The 21,239-nt window shown below is 38.1% G+C and overlaps 2 protein-coding genes and 1 pseudogene across 3 annotated transcripts; 1 reads left to right on the top strand and 2 right to left on the bottom strand.

Annotated features, from left to right (window-relative positions):
* Positions 1-569: 569 nt before the first annotated feature.
* LOC120120341 (phototropin-2-like) lies at positions 570-6,477 on the top strand. 2 transcript variants are annotated; one of them, XM_039140001.1, is made up of 23 exons: positions 570-675; positions 1,017-1,781; positions 1,989-2,171; positions 2,277-2,368; positions 2,449-2,722; positions 2,817-3,033; positions 3,136-3,206; positions 3,316-3,422; positions 3,503-3,552; positions 3,711-3,815; positions 3,911-3,970; positions 4,188-4,277; positions 4,349-4,425; positions 4,526-4,610; positions 4,764-4,844; positions 4,944-5,047; positions 5,175-5,224; positions 5,322-5,428; positions 5,525-5,647; positions 5,786-5,837; positions 5,912-6,024; positions 6,102-6,242; positions 6,324-6,477. In XM_039140001.1, the coding sequence occupies exons 2-23, from the start codon at positions 1,066-1,068 to the stop codon at positions 6,438-6,440; spliced, it is 3,015 nt and encodes a 1,004-aa protein (XP_038995932.1). In that variant the 5' UTR covers positions 570-675; positions 1,017-1,065; the 3' UTR covers positions 6,441-6,477. The 2 variants fall into 2 exon arrangements, with proteins under 2 accessions (XP_038995932.1, XP_038995933.1); XM_039140002.1 differs by lacking the exon at positions 6,324-6,477 and having other exon boundaries at positions 6,085-6,126.
* A 775-nt stretch (positions 6,478-7,252) lies between these two features.
* On the bottom strand, positions 7,253-8,075 carry LOC120120342. Its single transcript, XM_039140004.1, has one exon. The coding sequence runs from the start codon at positions 8,056-8,058 to the stop codon at positions 7,336-7,338; it is 723 nt and encodes a 240-aa protein (XP_038995935.1). The 5' UTR covers positions 8,059-8,075; the 3' UTR covers positions 7,253-7,335.
* Positions 8,076-17,694: 9,619 nt separating this feature from the next.
* LOC120120343 lies at positions 17,695-20,006 on the bottom strand (annotated as a pseudogene).
* Positions 20,007-21,239: the final 1,233 nt, after the last annotated feature.

The following is a 21,239-nucleotide window of genomic DNA, read 5'->3' as shown; positions in this document are numbered from 1 at the left end:
TTCCCATCACCATGGCTATAGTTGTGGTCCTTGATCTTGATGTGTGTTCATTTTGGCTGCCAAGCATATGCTTTTATTTTTGACGAAACAACAGAACAAATATCTTGAAGTGAATGCGATGTTTTATCTTCAAGAAATTGCTAGCATTTGGTGTCTTTGTAGCCTCACAATGTTTGATAAGTGTCTCACTTCTGAACTCGACGAACGGTAATCTTTTATACAACCGAGTTCGAAATCGAAAAATTTGATTTTTTTTTTCATCGAGACGGACGAGTAGAGGTGAATAGAAGGGATAAAATGACTGCTAATGAGCAAATGAATGGCTTCGATACAACTAAAAGGTATTGGACCATTTGTGGGGGCAGGTTTATGCCATTGGAACTTGGAAGTCTCTATTTATGGAGCATTATCCTCCTGATTTTAACTCTGTTTTCTTTTTATCTTTTCCTGCGGAAACCACAACCAGAAACTTAAAAAGATATGTTTCTTCGTGCTAGATTGCATGTGTATCAAAAAGAGAGTCTTCAAAGTGTTTAAAGGACCCTGGAAGCTTCATTCTCCCCATGGAGGAGCAGTGCCATTGACACCATTGTTGTTCAAGTTTGGACTCAATTCTGATAAAAAAAAAAGTAGCCACCATTGGAGATTGCTTGCATCTAAGTTTCTGCCGCAAAGGTCCTTGCTTTAATTTTTTTTTTACTATCCTTTCAGTTAATTATTAGCTCAGAAATCTATTTTTGTCATAATTTTATTTATAGTTCTGCACTTTGATTTTTACTTTTTGCCAAGTGTTAAAAGTACAAAGGATTTTATGTTGCATAAATGAGAAAAACTGCATCAAACTAGCAACTTTTTTCTACATTTTTCCTAGTATAGTATCATGGTAACTGTGCAAGAACTCATAAGCCAAAAAGAAGAAATCATGTCCAAGCTCTGAATTCTGAGAGCCATTTTAATTGATTTGAAGTTTTCCCCCCCTCATAAGTACCACTTTTCTGTCTTGGTATTATATGCAGCTTCACGTTACGAATATTCACCCCAGAGAAGTAGGAAATACAGGGACCAATGGCTGGGGGACAGCCTGGGTCATCTGCATCAAGTTTTAATCTCTTGACATCATCGGGAAACGCTCAATCTAGCCGTGGGGAGCATGAGAGATCAACTGAGGTTTTTGAATCAGCCGGTTCTCGAAATGTTGGACAATCTAGTGATACAGTTGAGGGTTCCAGTACAGTGTCCCAAGTGCAACATGAAGGATCATCTATGGATGCCGTTCCTAAAGCAAGGAAAGATCCTGGAAACAAGTGGATGGCTTTTGGAGGAGAGGCTGCCGACAAGTCCAATATCATTAGCTTTGATGACTCCATAAAAAACATGAATGGGGGAGAGAAAGATACAAATGAAAAGTCCTCTCATAGAATTTTAACCGAAGCTAGCATAGCTGAAAGAACTGCAGAATGGGGTATTGCATTGCAGACAGATTCTGGAGACGGTAGCTTCAAAGTGATCGGCAAAACGAAGAAGCTTAGCGGAGAAGGCAACCCGAATAAGTTCTCGTTAGATAAATTTTCAGTGGGATCAGCAAGGACATCAGATGAATCAAGTCAGGGATTGGATCAAATTCCTAGGGTGTCACAGGATCTTAAGGATGCTTTGGCAACCCTGCAACAAACTTTCGTTGTATCTGACGCCACAAAACCCGATTGCCCTATAATGTATGCAAGCAGCGGATTTTTCACCACGACCGGTTACTTCGCAAAGGAGGTCATAGGAAGAAACTGGTAAGTTATTGCTTCTAAACACGTGACACAACCTGCAATCATTCTACAGCACAAAATCGTTGCAATTTTCTATGCTAGTCAATGACACATGATTGATTGTAGATAATCATTTTTTTCACTTGCTGTGAAGTACTGATCATTTCAAATATTGTAAAACCGTAACTGATATGCAATGTAATCTTTATCGTCTCCATATTTTTCGTTTAGCCGTTTTCTACAAGGACAGGACACAGACCAGAATGAGGTTGCCAAGATCAGAGATGCAGTTAAGAATGGAAAAAGTTATTGCGGCAGGCTCTTGAATTACAAGAAAGATGGAACTCCTTTCTGGAATCTTCTTACTGTGACTCCCATAAAAGATGATCATGGGAAAACCATCAAATTCATTGGGTTAGTTTTCCTTACTTTCCTTCATATGGATATCAAATTTCGAATTATATCATTCCTTTTTCGTTCCCAAAAGCATGCATAGTTATTGAATGTTGTTTGATGCAGAATGCAGGTGGAGGTCAGCAAATACACAGAAGGTATCGTTGAAAAGGCATTGAGGCCTAATGGACTGCCACAGTCATTAATCCGTTACGATGGTAAATTATGCTTTGGCTGTGGGGATGTTTTATGGTGTGATTTCAGTTCTAATATGTAATGATCCCACATTTTGAAACAGCTCGTCAGAAGGATAAGGCTTTAGATTCCATCACTGAGGTTGTCCAAACTGTGAAACGCCCTCAATCTCACATTCGAACAACATGTAATGATGCAACTAGCAAGCTTGAAGAGTATAAAAAATTCAACCTTGATTATGTTCTGCCTAAATCTGCTGAAATTGAGAACAGTAGTACCCCTGGGAGATATACTTCTCGGTCCGATTTCAGTGCTGCTACTCCTATGCAGGATACTAGCAAGAAAGAACGAAAATCAGCACGAATCTCTTTAAAGGGGTGAGTTATTCTGGCTTAAATTCTCTTAGGTATCCGTTACTTTTCTATTTTGAATCTGAAATAGGTATATATGATGCATGATATCTTCCCCCAGGGTAAAAGGCAGGTCTTCCAGCTCTTCAGCCATACAAGAAAAAGAACCGATTGTTGAACCAGAGGAGTTAATGACCAAAGACATTGAAATAACTGACAGTTGGGAACGCGCTGAAAGAGAAAGGGACATACGCCAAGGATTCGATCTAGCAACAACGTTGGAACGTATCGAAAAGAATTTTGTTATCACAGATCCTCGAATCCCTGATAATCCCATTGTAAGGAAGACCCTTTCAGTATCATTTTCCTCACCCGACTGAATTTCAGTTCACAAGATAAAGTACATATATTGTACCTGAAAAATCACTACAATGTTGCAGATATTTGCATCTGATAGCTTTCTTGAATTGACTGAATATACACGAGAGGAAATCTTGGGAAGGAACTGCAGGTAAGTAATTGTACAACGTTAATTTCGATATAGAACTACTTCAATCAACTGTCAATTATAAATTGTTCTCCAATCATATCAAACCAACAACATGGCATTTTTTTAACAGGTTTCTTCAAGGACCTGAAACTGATCAAGCAACTGTCTCAAAGATAAGAGATGCTATTAGAGAACAAAGGGAAATCACTGTTCAGTTGATCAACTACACAAAGAGTGGTTCGTAATATATATATGTTTGTATTAATACTGAAGGAAACATCCTTTGAATGACTTGTTTCAATTTGTATGACTTGCAGGCAAGAAATTCTGGAATTTATTTCATTTGCAACCTATGCGTGACCACAAGGTGGTTACTGTTCCACTGACAATCCATCTATTTATGTCATGTTTGTTTGTTTTTTTACATGCCACTGATAATTTTGACATGTTCGTGCTATTTTTTTAGTGTCTTGTTTTAGTTAGTCTCCTCAGAAACTCTTGTGACAAGTTCCTGGTGATTTACAGGGTGAGCTTCAATATTTCATAGGCGTCCAACTTGATGGAAGTGATCATGTTGAACCCCTACGAAACCGCCTCTCCGAGCAGACAGAGCTACAAAGTGCTAAGTTGGTCTGTAACTATTTTCTTCTTTTAATTATATAGAGATCGGAAATGTCTGTCAAACATAGTTGATGCTCAACTAGGATATCATTTTCTTTGATCAGGTCAAAGCCACTGCAGAAAATGTTGATGAAGCAGTTCGCGAACTTCCTGATGCCAATTTGGTAAGGTATTCTTTCTTTCTCTTCGAAATATGAAAAGCTTTGTCTCAGTCATCGATGTAAAGATAACAAATATGTTCTTCCAATTGCATTGGAAACTCTATATTTCAATGTTTACATTGTAATATTGTTTCAAGTTGCATTGAACAAAGGATTCAATGAGCTGTCTGATATGATCATAGTTGATGAGACTTTATATGCATACTGGTAAAATATTCAGAGACCAGAAGATTTGTGGGCGCTCCACTCTCAACCAGTCTTCCCAAGGCCTCATAAAAGAGATTATCCTTCTTGGCTAGCAATTCAGAAGGTAACCTTTTCCATATTCTCTATTCATTGTTTCTTCTTGGATGCAGTCTTTGATGTTTATATGTAATACAGATCACATCTCGCGGTGAAAAAATTGGGCTGCATCATTTTAAACCCGTAAAACCTTTAGGATGTGGTGACACTGGCTGGTAGCTCTTTCACGCCACTGTTTGCTTTTACCTCAAGTCATTATATATGGCATGAATTCTTGCTTCATTTCCGTGTCTAATCTAAGTTATTGGATTGCAGTGTTCATCTGGTGGAACTGAAAGGTACTGGAGAATTATTTGCTATGAAGGCAATGGAGAAGTCTATGATGTTGAACCGTAACAAGGTTTGCTTATTGAGTAATTTCTTCTATATATCAACTCTCATCCCGAATCTGGGTTAATTGTGGATTATATATATGAGTGTAAGCATTAGAAATTGTTTGACTAAAACAAACTGCATTTGAGCATTGAACTGACTCACCGAGTTAATTGTACAGGTTCATCGAGCATGCGTTGAAAGAGAAATCAGCTCACTCCTGGATCACCCTTTCCTTCCCTCATTATACGCGTCTTTTCAGGTTTTTGCTGTCGAATTCTTAGTTCATCCTATAATTTACAAGTTTTCTGGATTCTTAAGTTGTAATTGACATACACTAATGATTTCTTCATGTCCTCAGACTCCCACACACGTTTGTTTGATAACAGACTTTTGCCATGGTGGTGAGCTATTTAACTTGCTCGATAAGCAACCTATGAAATTTTTCAAAGAAGATTCTGCAAGGTACACCAATTTATTGCCTAATTATCACTGTCCTATGTTCCTACTTTGGTTTTTTTTTTTTGGCAGAACAGATTTCATCCTGTTCAATTCTTACTAGGGTGTTTAAGTTTATGTTGTTTTTTCTCAGGTTTTATGCAGCGGAGGTTGTCATTGGTTTGGAATATCTTCATTGTCTAGGTATGTTGATAAACTTCAGATTCCGATGACAGATATCTACAGAGAAATCGAATCGAATATTGCTGAACAAGCATTCATTGTTAATGGTTTGTGATAGGAATAGTATATCGAGATCTGAAGCCGGAAAATATTCTACTCCAGAAAGATGGACATGTTGTATTAACAGACTTTGATTTATCATTTGTGACTCCCTGTAGACCCCAAGTATGTCAGTTTTTTTATCTCAATTTTGCATCATATGTACCATTTGATACAATATGACATAGTTTTGCATGATATTAAAGCTGATGATATTTACAGGTTTTAAAGCACGCCTTGCCTAACAAGAGAAGGAGATCCAGGAATCAACCTCCTCCAACATTTGTTGCAGAACCATCTACACAGTCCAATTCATTTGTTGGAACTGAAGAATACATTGCTCCAGTATACACCCACTCCTATTCTATTAAGTTCCGGACCAGAATATGAATCGGATACGAATACTTCAAGAAAAACAAGATTCGAAGCGACTCTACACTCCTTATTTGTTACTAAATATGGTTATATTTTACTTGGTTTCAGGAAATCATTACAGGTGCAGGACACAGTAGTGCAATTGATTGGTGGGCACTAGGTAAGTAGTTCTCATTCACATGTTAATAACTTTGTGTTGGACATAACATTAATGGAGTTATGTTTGGAGTTCAGGCATTTTGCTGTACGAGATGCTCTACGGCCGTACGCCGTTTCGAGGCAAAAACCGGCAGAAGACATTCTCCAACATCTTGCACAAGGATCTCACCTTCCCAAGTAGCATTCCGGTACGATTTCTACCAAATGTCATGCACTGGTTTACTTCTTGTAGCTGCATCAGTGAAAAGTGCTTTGGTGAATGCAGGTTACTCTAGCAGCAAGGCAGCTGATTAATGCATTGTTGAACCGAGAGCCGGGCGGGCGACTGGGGTCGCGTACCGGCGCCAATGAGATTAAAGAGCATCCTTTCTTCCGGGGCATCAACTGGCCTCTTATACGCTGCATGGTAGTACATACAGTCTGGTTCAATTGCATGTTTTCAAGCTCCATTGTTGCTGTAATTGTTAATACTTCTTGTGGTTTGCAGAGTCCACCGCCATTAGAGGTGCCTCTTGAATTAATCGGGAAAGAAAGTGAGAGCAAAGAGGTAAATTGGGAAGATGATGGAGTGCTCGTTAATTCTATTGACATGGATATCTTCTAAAGATTCGTAGTAAGTATTAACCAGTTTCTTAGGTTTATAATTTGTCTCGAGTAAATCAATAAGACAGGTCAAACTTGATTATTAATGTATTCATGTTATGTTTTTATTTTTTGAGCTAGTAGCCTATTTTTTATTTTAATTATTTAACTTTTAAAAAGTATTTATCTTTTATTGTTTAATGTTTAATTTATATAAAAAATCTTAAAATTTTCTTTTCAAATTCAGATTTCAAGTTTATTTATTTATTTATTGGTATCAAAATATTTTCCTTTTAAATATGAATTGTGAAAAGAAATAGAAGAAAAAGAAAAATAATATATCTTGATTTTTTAATATCAGATAATAAAAATAAAAATATTTTTCTTCTAAATTTAAGTAGTGAAGAATTTAGAAAGAAGAAAAATAATTTTGATTCTACATTAATCAAACAATGAAAATTATAAATCAGACTAAGATAAAGTCGAGATTAAGAAACTATTTGTTTTATAAATCGGAGACACAAGGTATTCAATACCTATTCTCCGTCAAGAAACTAATATAGAACTTCCGAAAACCTAAACCTTAAACTCTAAAACACATACTAATAGCCGGAGCATATAAGTTTCCCTTTATATGAAAACCTACGCTTTAACATTCTCTCGTACAAAGAGAACCCTTAACTTGAAACACTCAAATTTGAGATAATAATTACATGTAAAACTAAGCAATTTAGTAAGTATAGTTAGGGATGGACATATTATTTTATATTAGTGGTTGAATTTTAAAAAATTTAAAAAAGGTGAATTTATAAAATTATAAAAGATGAAATTTAAAATTTTTGGGGACGGATCCCTCCTACCACTTTTCTTCGATCCATCGTTAAGCATGATGTTAATTTACTCTTCTGGAATTAGTATTATTTGGACATAAGGCCAGCCACCACGGCACCAATTATAGCAGTAGGATCACCAAGAACGGCGGAGACGATAAGACAAACAGCCCCACCGGCCATCTTACAATATTTCTTTGCCTTTCTCCCTCTTCCCCCGTCATAGTTTCGTAATGTCCGGCCGAGGCTCGGGATCCTGGTCTGCAACTCTCTAACCCTGTTCTTATCACCATTGAAATACATAGCTTCCCAACTTTCAACCAGCAACTCCTTAACACACGACACATGAAGATTATAGCTCTTGCATTGTGACCTATAAGACCAGCCGCGCCCTTTGTCGCCGCACTGATGGCACGAGCTCGATACCTTGAGGCACAAGTAAAGATTATGTTCTCCGTCATCCAGCACTTGGGGGAGATTCGCACAACAAGGATGGAGATCGAAATCACATCGTCTGCAGTGGTAGACGAAGCCCGTAACGTCGTTTCGACACGCATCGCATATCCTCAAAGGTTGCCCCGGGGGGTTATAGAAGAATTGGAACTCGCAGTTTTTATAAAACGGGTGAGTGATGGTTGCAGAGGGCTTGGCGCAGGCCTTGTGTAAGTCAAAATCGCAATGTCGGCAACCGTATTTGAGGCCGATGCCGGCATCCTTACAGCCATCGCAATTGAATGGTATCTCGGTGTATTCGAGCTTAAGTTTGTGGTGTGGATGGAAGGGGTTTGAGATTCCCTCGTCGATCTTCATTGGATTTTTTTTATAAATACTTCAATGAGTTGTAAGGACGACAGGCATTGCTTATATATACTTCAATGAATGATACTATATAATAAATTTAGGGTAAACTACATTTAGACCTAAACTATCAGTTTTGAGTCATTTTAGTACCTAAACTTTCAATTTTTTCAAAATCATACCTAAAGTTTAGTTTTTGTTTTATTTTAGTATCCGCCGTTAAGTTCTGAAAAAAAAAATGAAAGTCTAGGTACCAAAACACGTTTAGTACTTAAATCATACTTAAGTTTCGAATTTTTTTTTAAAAATTTAAGCACTTAAACGGATCAAACCTGATAGTTTTGGTACTAAACGTGTTAAGTTTTTAACGAAAAATATTAAAATGAAACAAAAAATAAACTTTAGGTATGATTTTAAAAAATTGAAAGTTTAGGTATTAAAATGGAGTAAAAATGATAGCTTGGGTACTAAATGTGTAATTTACCCATAAATTTAAAGTTGGAATCTAAATATCTATAGTTTTTTTTTTTTAGATACAGAGTTTATCGGAATTGAAAAGATGAAACATAAGTTGATGATGATTTCTTCTTTTACTTTATTGAATACATGAGAGAAGGGTCAATGGAGAAGTTTATAATTATGGTAAGGATTCGTTTTGAATGGATTCTTCCGAGAGGAATAAAGGAAGCAGTGTTCGGTGGATTGAGCTTTCTCCCATTATGTCAAATTAAGGGATAATTATAAAATTTAGGCATAATATCAAAATTAGCTCCTTTAACGTTTATCAAAATGGTTATTTTATCCCTATTCTATTTTTTTGGAGTATTTTGACCCCTAACGTTTTATTTTATGGGAAAAAATCTCATAACATTTGACAGAATAATCATTGTTTTCCTTTTTACTGGGGCATTTTTACCCTCAACGTTTTATTTTAGATTAAAAATATTCTTATTTTAGAGCGTTAATCGTGTATTAACTAATAATTTCGTCTATAAAGAGTTTTTTTGCTCCCAAGGTGAAACGTTGATGGCTAAAATACTCCTAAAAAATAATGGGCCAAAAATGATTATTTTGATAAACGTTAGACTATTTTTGATAACATGTTAAAAATTAATCATTAATGTTTGATAAATGGATAGTCACTTTGATTCCTAATTTTTTTTGAAACACTTTAATAAGCTCAAACGTTTTAATTTAGGACATTGGTTGGATAGAAACCTTTTAATTTTATCCAAAAATAAAACGTTGAAAAAAATTACTTTAAAAACAATAAGAATAAAAAATGATTATTTTATTAAATATTAAGAATTAATTTTGTCGTTATGCGTATTTAAAAGCTATTCAGAATTCAACAAATGAAAATATATCTCAGCTGTTTTGAAACTCGAATGAGCAACTTGATTACCCGAACAGCATGTATTTGTGTCGGCCAAAGCCAAATCTCGTGCAATAATTTCATATTTTGGCCTTGTCTTGCCTGATGGGAAATATGGTTAATTTAATTTAATAATAATAATAATAATAAAACCTTCCAATAGACTTCTCATTATGCTTTTTTTTTTATCTTCCTAGTTTTTTTTTGTAAACGAAGGCAAAGACTTGTCTGGTAAGAAGCTAACATGGCAGAAAGAATAATACTATTATTGATCATATCAAAAGAGAAAGCTTGAGTCAAACTCATCTACGTGTCTTGATGAGACCAATGGGAAGAAGATTTGAAGACGTTTTCTTTGTTAAAGCGTTTTTTTTAAAGGAATTAAAGCTTATATTCCAATAGCATCATCAATTACAACTTGCTTAATACAATCAAGTTCATCTAAAAAAAACCAAACTAGATTGTTGTTCGATAAGGCCCATTGAGCAAGTGTATGAGCGACTCGGTTAGCTTCCCTACACACATAGTGCACTTTAACAAAAGAAAGGTTAGCTAAAATCCGTCTAGTCTCATTGAGCAGCAATCCAATTATAGAAATATCCTGTCTTTTTAGTAACCTGATTAGACAATCTTTAAACAATCGAAATGGCATCGCCTTCGATAATAGCATTGTTCCAACCATTCTCGGAAGCCATTCGGATGCCCTCAATAAAAGCAACTGCTTCCGTGGACTCGGCCGTGAACGGAGGATCGATCTTCTTAGCCAATCCCCCAATAACCATTCCATGCGAATCCCGAGCCACTATACCAACAACCGCAACTCGAGAATCCTTACAATAAGCCCCATCAACATTAATTTTAACCTCATCCTGAGTCGGCTTAATCCAACAATGCAGTCGTCGAAGAACTACATCATCACTTGTACTCCCTAAAGAATTCAAAGCAATTTTGTACTCCCCAATCAAATTCGAAGAGTTGATAATGATGTCCCTATCCGATTAAAAATCCCCATTATGAACAAAATTATTGCGTCGGTTCCAAAGATTCCAAAGCAAGGCAAGAAATAAATCAAAACCTTCAACATTCAGCTTTGACTGAACATATGACAACCACATGAGAGAAGAGTTTCCACTCCAATTAACAATCACGGGGAAAGACCCGACATCAAAAGAACCGTCTTAACTTTAGGGTAATATTTAATCGCGTGCATAATCAATTCCAGCTCACAAAGACAAAGAGGATAGACACCATCTCCAAGATTTGCTTGCTTAATTTTAGATCCCACGGGAATGGCTTCATGACAAATACGCCAACCAAAAATTCTGATTTTTGGGAGAACCTTCGCTTTAGCCACAGCGTTCCAAATACCATCCGCAACCATAGACGGTCTATTTTGAATTTTCAACCAGTTATAGCCCGACTTAGCCGAGTAATACCCCGAACTATGATGACCCCGTAACAATATGTCCCCCTATATCGGAGCTATCAACGTTTTAAGAACTTACGAGACATCCTCCGTCCGAAGCACTCCGACCACCTTAGGCTCATCCCACCTTGCACACCCTGGAATCATAAAATCCGCAACTCTAACCGGTTGTTCTGCATGATCCATATATCTCTCGTTCCATCGAATAGGACTAGCGTCCCCCCAATTGTCCTCAAATATACGAGCCTTGCTATTCATACCCACTCTCCAGAAAAAGCCATCCTTGAGAGCTTCTTTGGCCTTCATGAGACTCGCCCAAGCATAAGAATATTTAGCCCCAAGTTTTGCCTCAAAAACGAAGAGCACGGGAAGTATTTTGCTTTAAATACCTTGAAAGCTGAAGAATGTTCGTCCTGAATAAGTCTCCAAATCTGATTCCCAAGAAGCGCAATATTAAACAATCTAAGGTCCCTAAACCCCATCCCTCCAAATTTTTTGGACTGACAAATCTTATCCCATGTAACCATCGCCCAACCTCTGGAATTTTGTTTCCCAAACCACCAATAAGATCTAGCTTGCGACTTAATGTCATCAATAGCCCCCTCCGGCAGGAGATATCATCTCATAGCATAAGCGGGAAGCGCCTGGACCATCGAATTGATGAAGACTTCTCGTCCTCCAAAAGACAGGAGTCTCTTAGTCCATCCTTGAATCCTCTTCTCTGTCTTATCTCAGATAAAGTTGAAAGCCGCCCTTTTGCCTTTCCCTACTGCCAGAGGAAGACCAATGTAATTCCCCGGATTCGTAGCCTCAACGACTCCTAAATCGTTCAAAAAGGTCCTCCTATCAACAATGGGGGTATTAGGACTGAAAAAGATGCTGGACTTCTCATAATTCACCTTCTGTCCTGAAGCCTTCTCATATTGAGCTAGGATGCTCTTGACTTTTCGCACTTCCGCAGTTGAATTTTTCACGAACAACAGGCTATCATCTGCATACAACAAATGTGTAATCCTCAGCCCTCTCATGCTAGCTATAATACCCTTAATCTCGTTCCTCCTTTGAGCCTTAAGGAGTAAGGCAGACAGACCCTGAGCGCAAAACAGAAACAAATATGGAGATAAGGGATCTCCTTGTCAGAGACCCCTCTAAGGAATGAAAGAATCAGATAACACACCATTAATACGCACTTGAAAAGAGACTTTGGAAATACACTTTCAAATAAGATTGACAAAGGAACTACTAAAACCTATCCGAAGCATAACATCCAACAAAAAACCCCATTCCACTCTATTATACGTTTTTTCTATATCTAACTTAATAGCAGCGCCCTTATTAGGACCATTTTTAGACCCTTTAAGATAATGGATAAGTTCATGAGCCACTAGAAAATTTTCAGATATACGACGACCAGGGAAAAAAGCTCATTGGTTCTCGGCAACACAAGCATGCATCAATGGTTTAAGACGGTTTACTATAGCTTTTGACACAACTTTGTAGATGACCTAGCATAAGCTAATTGGTCTAAATTGCTTCATTAATTTCGGACTAGTAACCTTAGGGATAAGAACAATAATAGTACGATTAGCATAATTAAAATCCATCGTACCATTCAAAAGGCTAAGACAAAGATTAACAAAATCACATCCAACAATATTCCAAAAAGAACGGAAAAATTGACCTGGAAGGCCATTAAAACCAGGAGCTTTCGAGGGATTAACTTGGGAAAAAGAATGGTGACCTCCTCGGCAGAAAAGTCTCGTCAAAGCATCTCGTTATCACATGGCGAGACACATCGATCAATGGCTTGATGGATCTCCTCGTCGGGAGCCGCTTCGGAAGAACGAAAGAGAGAGGAAAAGTAGCTCGTAGCAACACCAAAAATATCCTCCAACCTGTCACTCCAAACCCCCTCACTCTCCAACCCCCAATCCAATTCTTTTTGCGACGCCCATTAACTCTTGCATGAAGAAAAATGAGAAATTACGATCTCCATCCTTAAGCCACGCCACTCGAAATCTTTGAAGCCAAAACATCTCATCTTTATCCATAACGTCCTTAAGATCTGCCAGAGCTTTCCTCCGAAGTTCACAAAACTCATTCGAGATCGGGCCAGAATAAAGCCTAAGAATAAAACCCCTTAAACGCTTCTCTTCCCTTTTGGCTTGACTCCTTCTTGATCTCTGCTAGTCTCCTAGCGTAGACCCTATCTTCCCCACTTTGACTGAAAAAGAGTCTTCATTGTTCTCCCAAACCCGATGCACAATATCTCGGTATTGATCTTTATTAGCCCAACACGCATCAAATTTGAAATAATCCCTCCTAGGCGAACTGTTCGTAATAGCACCCTCTAAACTCAACGAGATCGCAGAATGATCGAATGACGCCATCGGAACCGTATCCACAAAATACTCCGGGAACAAGAGTCTCCATTTAATCTTCGCAACAAATCTATCGATTCTCTCGCACACAAACGTCTTAGCACGTGTACCACTAGCCCAGGAAAACCAACCACTCCTAGGCCTAATGTCCCACACATCGGCTCCACGAAGACAACGCTGGAACTCCTCCATATGAACCCTCATCGATTTCTACCCTCCTCTCTTCTCGTCCGGATGAATAATTTCATTAAAGTCTCCTCCCAAGCACCAAGAAAGAGAAGAGGTAGAGGCCAAATGAGAAATCATCTTCCAGTTGTACTTTTTATTTGACCACCCACTGCGCCCATAAAACCCTGTAAATCGAAATTTCTGCTCCTTCCAAAAAACCTCCACATCAATATGTAGATTTGAGAAGCTTTGAAGCGAGACATCTAAACCCTCATTCCAAAGCATCATCAATCCCACACAATGACCCAATCTTTCCACTGAAAAACAACCAAACATCTTTGTAGCCAATCTAATTGCCTCCGTTTTATTTTTCCACAACTTAGTTTCATAAACAAAAACCAATATCGGGTCTTTTTCGGAGATCAGTCTCCTAAGCTCTTAAACTGTCGCAGGGTTCCCAAGTCCCCCGACAGTTCCAGCATAGTATCGTCATGGCTCCTGGCGGGGCTGAACCTCAGCCTTTGCCGCAACAAAAGTAACTCCCGCATCCTCCTCTGGTAATTCGCTTGGGTCCTCCTCCACACTAGTCCATACTTTAAAGTTTAAAGTATAATCAGAAATATTCACCGTCTGCCAGTTCGCCCTTTTAAACTTCCTTTTCCCTTTATTCGGCTCCCCAATCTTTCTTTTCCCCGAGCTAGAAGATCCTACCATGGCCCTCGCACTTGGTTCCTGATCCTGTTGCGTCTCCTCCAACAGCTCTCGCTCATAGACCATAAAAAACCCCGGGAACGTTCTTGGAAGGGAGTTATCCGTTCCAAAAGAATCAGTCGGATCAGAATTATCCTCCTGATTTGAGTTGGAAGAATGTAACAGATCCCTTCCAGGTAACCATGGTCTACCACGGGGACTCCTTGCAACACGATTCGAGAGCGGGCTATTCGCTGAACTTGTCATCGACCTTTCTTTGTTCTCCCATTCAACATAGATAATCCCTTCTCTTCTTCTGGTGCTACTTTCTTCAAGTCTCTTGATAGGTGACACTCTGAGCCATTCCCCGAATTGGAGTGATTGTTGCAGTTGCTTCGAAAAACCCGGATATTCCGTGAGCACATGGCCAATAATGCCGCACCTATGGCAAAACGAAGGCAGTCATTCATACTTTAGCAAACACTTCCTCGGTTCTCCATTCGCAAGCACACCCATCTTAGCACATCTTCGCAGCGGTTTGGTACAATCAATCTCCACACGAACACGAAGGTAATCGCCCATTCTTCCATCACCCGATCTTGTATCAATAGCAATAGTCTTCCCGATTCTATTACCAATCTTCTCCGCTGTCTCAATCTTCATATACCCCAGAGGGAGCTCATATATTCTAACCCACACACCAAGGGGCCGAAAATCAAATTCTTCAAGACTCAGAGAAGGGTCAAAGTGAGTAATAGCCAAAAAAGTTCCTTCGAAACTCCATGGGGTGCGTTTCATAATAGCTTGCTTATCCGAAAGCGTCTTGAACTTAAAAAGGAACATGTTATCCTTCAAGATACTAGAGTCCAAGAGTCTAGCATGACCCTAAATAGAACGAAAGACCCACAACACCACCTCGCTATCCATTCTCTTGTATCCAATTATCCTCGCGACGATCCACTTATCCATTTCCATTATATCATCATCAGTAACGACTCGTGGCGGAGAGATGTCCTCAGACTCATCCTCAGTGAATTTCAAATGCTTCATCAAGTTCGCAACCTCCTCTGACATTTCACTAGTATAATGAACAACCGAGAAAAGAAACCAAATGCCACTCCTACACCCTTTTCTTGAATCCAAACTTTCGAAGGATTTACAATGGGAAACTAAGACAAAAGCAGTAAACTTTCTCTTGAGAGTATGAATGGTAAAAGCAACCTTCTCTCCCCTTATCCTATCCCATACCTATATGACAACCCCACCAACTTGAAAATAGCCTCTCTGATGTAACATTCTTCTCTTACACCCTTTGCCTACACCAAATAGACTTTTAAAAAAACTCTCCATTATAATACTCAAAATAAATAAATATGAATGAACCATTTCCCCAAAAACAGCCAATCTCCCACGGTATTTCCAGCAACTAGGAATGTCCGAACAGTGTTCACAGTGGCTGATCGTACTGTAGCCGCCGCAACTTTCCACCTGCTCTGCCAGACTTAACTCTGGACACCCATCCCCTGCGTGATCCCTGCCAGCCTTACCTGCTGACTGCACCGAGTAGTATAATAAGTAAATTAGCCCCCTACCGATCCCACCTATTGCCTGCACCGAGCATAACATAGCATAGCCCAGTCCAAACCCGTGTAGAAAAAAGACTTCCTGCTGAACGATCTGGTTCCATAGAGTTAAATAATAACTCTTCCTTCCCCCACGACAAGACCTCATATCATACAAAAATCTTCTAAGAAATTTCCATAATGAGAACTTCCAATAAAATCCCCAATCCCAATCTAATATCAGAAAAATGATGGGATCTTGACTTGACTCGTCAATCACTAATTTCCAGATTTTCCTTGATTGATAATTTCTTATATAGTAACTTATCTCAATCACAAACCAAAATACACTTTCTCCCTTAACTTCTTGCTGAACATAACCAAACCACCCCCAATCTTGTTTGTGATTCCGAACATTTACTGTAGTAATCGTGTAACATCCTCTAATCACCTCAACAAATCCCTTCATGTTTTTGGAAGCCCGGCTCCGGTCATCTTCTTCTAAAACTTTATCAAAGTTTACTTCACTTTCCGGCACTGAACTTCACCCTAAATATTTATTTGTTGCCAGTTCTCCCATAGCTCTCATACTCCTAGCCCGAACCCAATCATTCTTCCTCACTTTCTCTCCTACCTCGAAAAACTCCTTCCCTTCAAACCAATATTGAAAGATCTCTAAAGTAACATTCCCTCTCTCTTTATCATTCCATTGCCAACATCCCTTAAGAAGATCCTGCAAAACATAAATCACGAGTAATAAACCATAATGATAACAAAGATAGCTTTTACCTTCAACTTCATTCGCTGAAGAAGAACACCGAGAATGACTCATAATTTTATAATAACAATAAAATCCTAACGATCTAGGAACTTGAAAAATAAACAACCGGATTTTGAGAAAACCTAACCGTTTTGAGCTCCAAACAAGGAACTCGACAACCAGTGATCCATGAGAAACCATGGAAGAAACCTTTGAGACCGACCATTGACCCATCTTGTAAAAGAATCCTAGAGAGAAGGGAGAGCAAATTCTCTCACTAAACGCTTCTACACTACTACCAGTAGATATTGAAAATTCTTTGTTAAAGCGTTTTGATTGTACAAAACAAGGTAGGTATCTGATTCTTAGGTAAGCTACATTTTTAGTACTCTAATTATTATTTTTATTCTATTTTAGTCATTAAATTATTTTTCATTTCAAAATCATATTTAGTGTTACGTTTTAGTTTTATTTTGGTCACCACCGTTGAAAAATTAACGGTGATGTTGATGTGTCGTCATAAGTAATGTCATGTCACCATTGAAAAAATTAAAAACATCATGTCAACAGTTCTATTACTTTTTTAACGGTGGGTGACCAAAATGAAACCAAAACATAATATTAAGTATGATTTTAAAAACATCATAAGCAATTTGTCATATTCATTCTTTCAAACTCCATGTTTATATCAATTTTAGTCCAGGATCAAATAGAGACAAGAAAATTATTGATAGTTAAATATTTTGGAAGATGAAACACGTATCTAAGGAAATGTTTTGGTTTTATTTTTCTTTCCCACCTTTTGAGTTTCAATGTTGAAATTGTATTATTTATGTTGTACATTAACTTTTTTATTTAATGAAAACTTAATTTTTTGTTAGGAAAAAATCATAGGTTTATTTGATTTTCGAGTACAATAACAAGAGCTTTTGAGCATTTAAATGTTTTTTCCCCTTAAAAGAATTACATACTTTTATTGATAAATAAAAAGAGTTAAGTATCAAAACTACATATGAACTTTGATAGAATGTTTGATGTTGTACAATTATACATATAAAATTTTGATATTAGTATAATTGTTGATTGAATTACACGCATTTTAAAAAAATAAATCTATTTATTTATTTATTTTCATATTAGATGGATATAATTATTTGTGATAAAATGATGATACGTCCATTACAATATAATAATTTGTAAAAATTGAATGAAATCAAACTTCACGCGTACAAGTGTCCAAAATCAAACTTCACAAAGCAGACCATCTGCAATGATATCACGTGATCCTCAAGAAGCAGCCTTGGAAACACCCTTGCTGGACCTATTGTACTTCATATGGCTCTTGACTAGTTGCCCGGCCGCAAGTGCCGACATGAGCGACAGCTCCCCGGCAAGGACGGCACCAGCAACAATGGTTGCCAGCGTTCTAGAGTTTGCTCCAGGTGACTCTTTGCTCGCACCCTTCACCCCTAGCAGGTTCAAACAGGCTGACTGAGATGCAAGCTGAGTTCCACCACCAACAGTTCCAACCTAAAAGATAAGACGCCAACGGAGATAATAATCAGGTGACATTTCCGATGAAAATCCTTGTGTTCGATAATAAGACAGGCAACACGATCAATTACCTCAATAGAAGGCATTGTGACGGACGCGTGAAGGTCCTTGCCGTCATTAACAGCTTCCATCATTGTGATGCAATGAGAGCTCTCAACGTTTTGGGCAGGATCTTGGCCAGTAGCTATGTAGAGTGCAGTCACAATGTTACTGGCATGGGTATTAAATCCACCCAAAGCTCCAGCCATGGCCGAACCAGTAAGGTTCTTAAGCATGTTATGCTCCACAAGAGATTCAACACTAGTCTTCAAGACCTTCTTCACCACATCACCCTTAATGATGGCCTCGCAGACAACAGATTTGCCTCGTCCTTCAATCCAATTTACTGCAGCTGGCTTTTAGTCCGAGCAGAAGTTTCCTATACCCATCATAAATCCATAAAATTCAGTGATCTAGTTCCAGGAAAAAAAGAACAATACAATTGTAAATCTAAGCAAACGAAGCTCACCAGAGATGCCAATGACATCCATGTCAGGGAAATCAGTTTGAAGGAAATCCAAAACGTTCTGGACTCCCTTGGAAACCATGTTCATCCCCATAGCATCACCAGTACTGCAAGTGAATCTCAGATATAGATTCTTCCCAGCAATTGGACATTTGATACCTTGAAGTCTGCCAAATCTACTTGATCAGCAACCACACAGAAAACCAACAATTTTCAGTAAACCAGTCCAAATATTACATTTGTTGATGGGCACAGTTTGATTTGGACATAGAGACACGATCGGTGAGTTAACGATCGCTGACCAGTGATTTCTTGTGGTGAGAGATGGAAGTATAAGAGGAAGATGAAGGTGAAAAAAGAGAAGAAAGTGAAGAGGATCCTCTTTCAATCTTTTCTCGCCGTATAAATACCCCAATTATAGAGTGATTGGTGTCAAACTGAAATGGAAAAATATGTCTATTATAATCACAAACCTGTTAAAAGAAGAGCCAAAGTGTCGAAATTCCCAGGATCCTCCAAATACAACTTCAGATCAGCTGCCCTTTTCTCTGTACCGAACCTTACGGCAGGAGCTCTAGTCATCCCATCTTTGAGTAGAACACTTGTAGCTCCACCAGACGAATGAATAGCCTTAGAGCCCCTATTAGTGCTAGCCACCAAGCACCCCTCCGTGGTTGCCATAGGAACTGAGTACTCTCTTCCATTAAGCAGCAAAGGCCCGGCGATTCCCACGGGAATCTGAACGTACCCAATCGGCATCTCGCAACACTGTCCTAGAATCGAGTCGTAATCAAACCCATCCAAAGGCAATCCTGATAATGACTTCCCCGTCAATCTCTGCAATGCCTCAAGCCTGATCGCAGCCGCTCTCTTGCAGTCACCTAATTTCGATTCCAAAGAATACGAAGGGGTTGTTCCGGCCATTATGGAGTTAATTATTTCTTCGTCCTCCTCGGTTGTAACCGTGACAGGCTTTTCATCGAACACCTTCTGGACATTTACAATCGGTGCCGGAGAACGCAAAGAAGGAAGTGAGCAATCAAGAGTTTGACCGCAACGGAGTTTACGAGCATCTTCTTTAAGAAGCAAATCTTCAGTTTCCTCATCATCGTCCTCGGAGTTCCAAACGTCGGTCGACGGTTGAAGAAGCAGAGACTGAACAAAGTCAATCCCGAAGAAACACAGAAGGTAAATAAAGGAAGCTACGAAAGCTAGGATGGCCACGATCTCGGAAAAGGTGACGACGCTGAGAGGCCTGGAAGTGCGGATCTTTTAAAGCCAACGGGAAAGAAGAAAATAAACCACGTAGAAGAATAGTGTGAAGAAGACAGCATTTGTTAGATACGACGGAAGCGGTAATGCGTGGGAAGCTTTGGTGGGATCTTCCTCTACTGAAATGGTTTTCGTTGCCTTAAGAGATTGAACCGGTTTAGCCGATGATCGCCGGCGGACCTCCATAACGGGTGGGTGTTCGTGGCGGGAACCGGCGGCGAGTATAAAAGAGAGTGAGAGAGGAGAGTCCTGTTGGTGTTGTGGAAAAACCAGATTTCTTAGTTTGAGTCAGAGTTGAGTAGAGGAGCAACAGTATTTATAGGAAGAGCTGTAAGGGGAAAAGAAACAATATATTGACGTAGGCAATGCATGTTCCAAGATTTGTAATGTTGTTTGGATAAACTATGTATTTAGTCACCCAATTATTCTCGTACTTCCATTTCGGCCACTAAACTATTTTTTGTCAAAATCATACATAAAGTTATATTTAGTCTCATGTTAAAAAATTAATAGTAATGCTGATGTGTCACCATGAGATAATGACACTTCAGCATTGAAAAATAAAAAATTGACATGTCAGTAGTTCTGTTTGCTTAACAACAGATGACCAAAACGAACTCAAAATATGATTTTAGGTATAATTTAAAAAAAATAGTTGAGTGACTAAAATAAAATCGAAGAAATAGTTGGATGAACAAATACAAAATTTACCCTATTATTTTTTAGATTTGGAGTCAAACCGAAAGGGTTCATATTTCAATTCACCACGGTATAACCATTATTATCAAGAACAAAGAGAAAACAGCACTGCATTATTCTAATGCACCACTCCATGTTCGACCCGTAATTTGGACATTTCTATTTATCCCATTGATTTTATAGTCTCCAAATTTGAACGTTTAATTTCCTAAAATATTTTGGGATTAAAAAAATACCATTTGAATAAAAAAAAATAGCTTACTAAATTATGAATGTGCATGAATTTTGAAATTTCCTTGTACACTTCTAACAAGTACTCAGTCAATTCTGAATCACAATTAATGTTGGTAAATTAAGGTGACTATATCTTAAGGAGTTACAAATCTTAGTATAATTATGTATATGGCTTACCACCAATCTTGTGAAGGCTATATTCATTTCATATACATCATGTTTTATGAACGAGTGACCTCAGGAATATTATTCTCCCTTAAAAATTGACAAATCTAAAGTTTCAACAATTGCATCTACATAGAACAAAAATATATTATCAATACAAAATATATAAAAAAAATTAAAATATATAATAATTTAAAATTTTCATGACATCTACCCTAACCGTCCCCCTCGGTCCATCGCTGCCAACAAACCAAAACCACAATAGATGATGCAAATTGCACCAACAAACCAAAACCAGGATCTGATATCCGGCTCGTTTTTTAACAAAAATTACAGTTAAATGTGAGATAAATAGATTTTTTAAAAATAAAATTGAAACTATGGCCAAACAAGATGGATAAT

The sequence above is a fragment of the Hibiscus syriacus genome, unplaced genomic scaffold, assembly GCF_006381635.1.
Source record: "Hibiscus syriacus cultivar Baekdansim isolate YM2019G1 unplaced genomic scaffold, ASM638163v2 tig00110338_pilon, whole genome shotgun sequence".
In the NCBI taxonomy this organism is placed as follows: domain Eukaryota; kingdom Viridiplantae; phylum Streptophyta; class Magnoliopsida; order Malvales; family Malvaceae; genus Hibiscus; species Hibiscus syriacus.
Note: the sequence above shows the minus strand (reverse complement) of the source record. Positions and strands in the feature narration are given on the sequence as shown.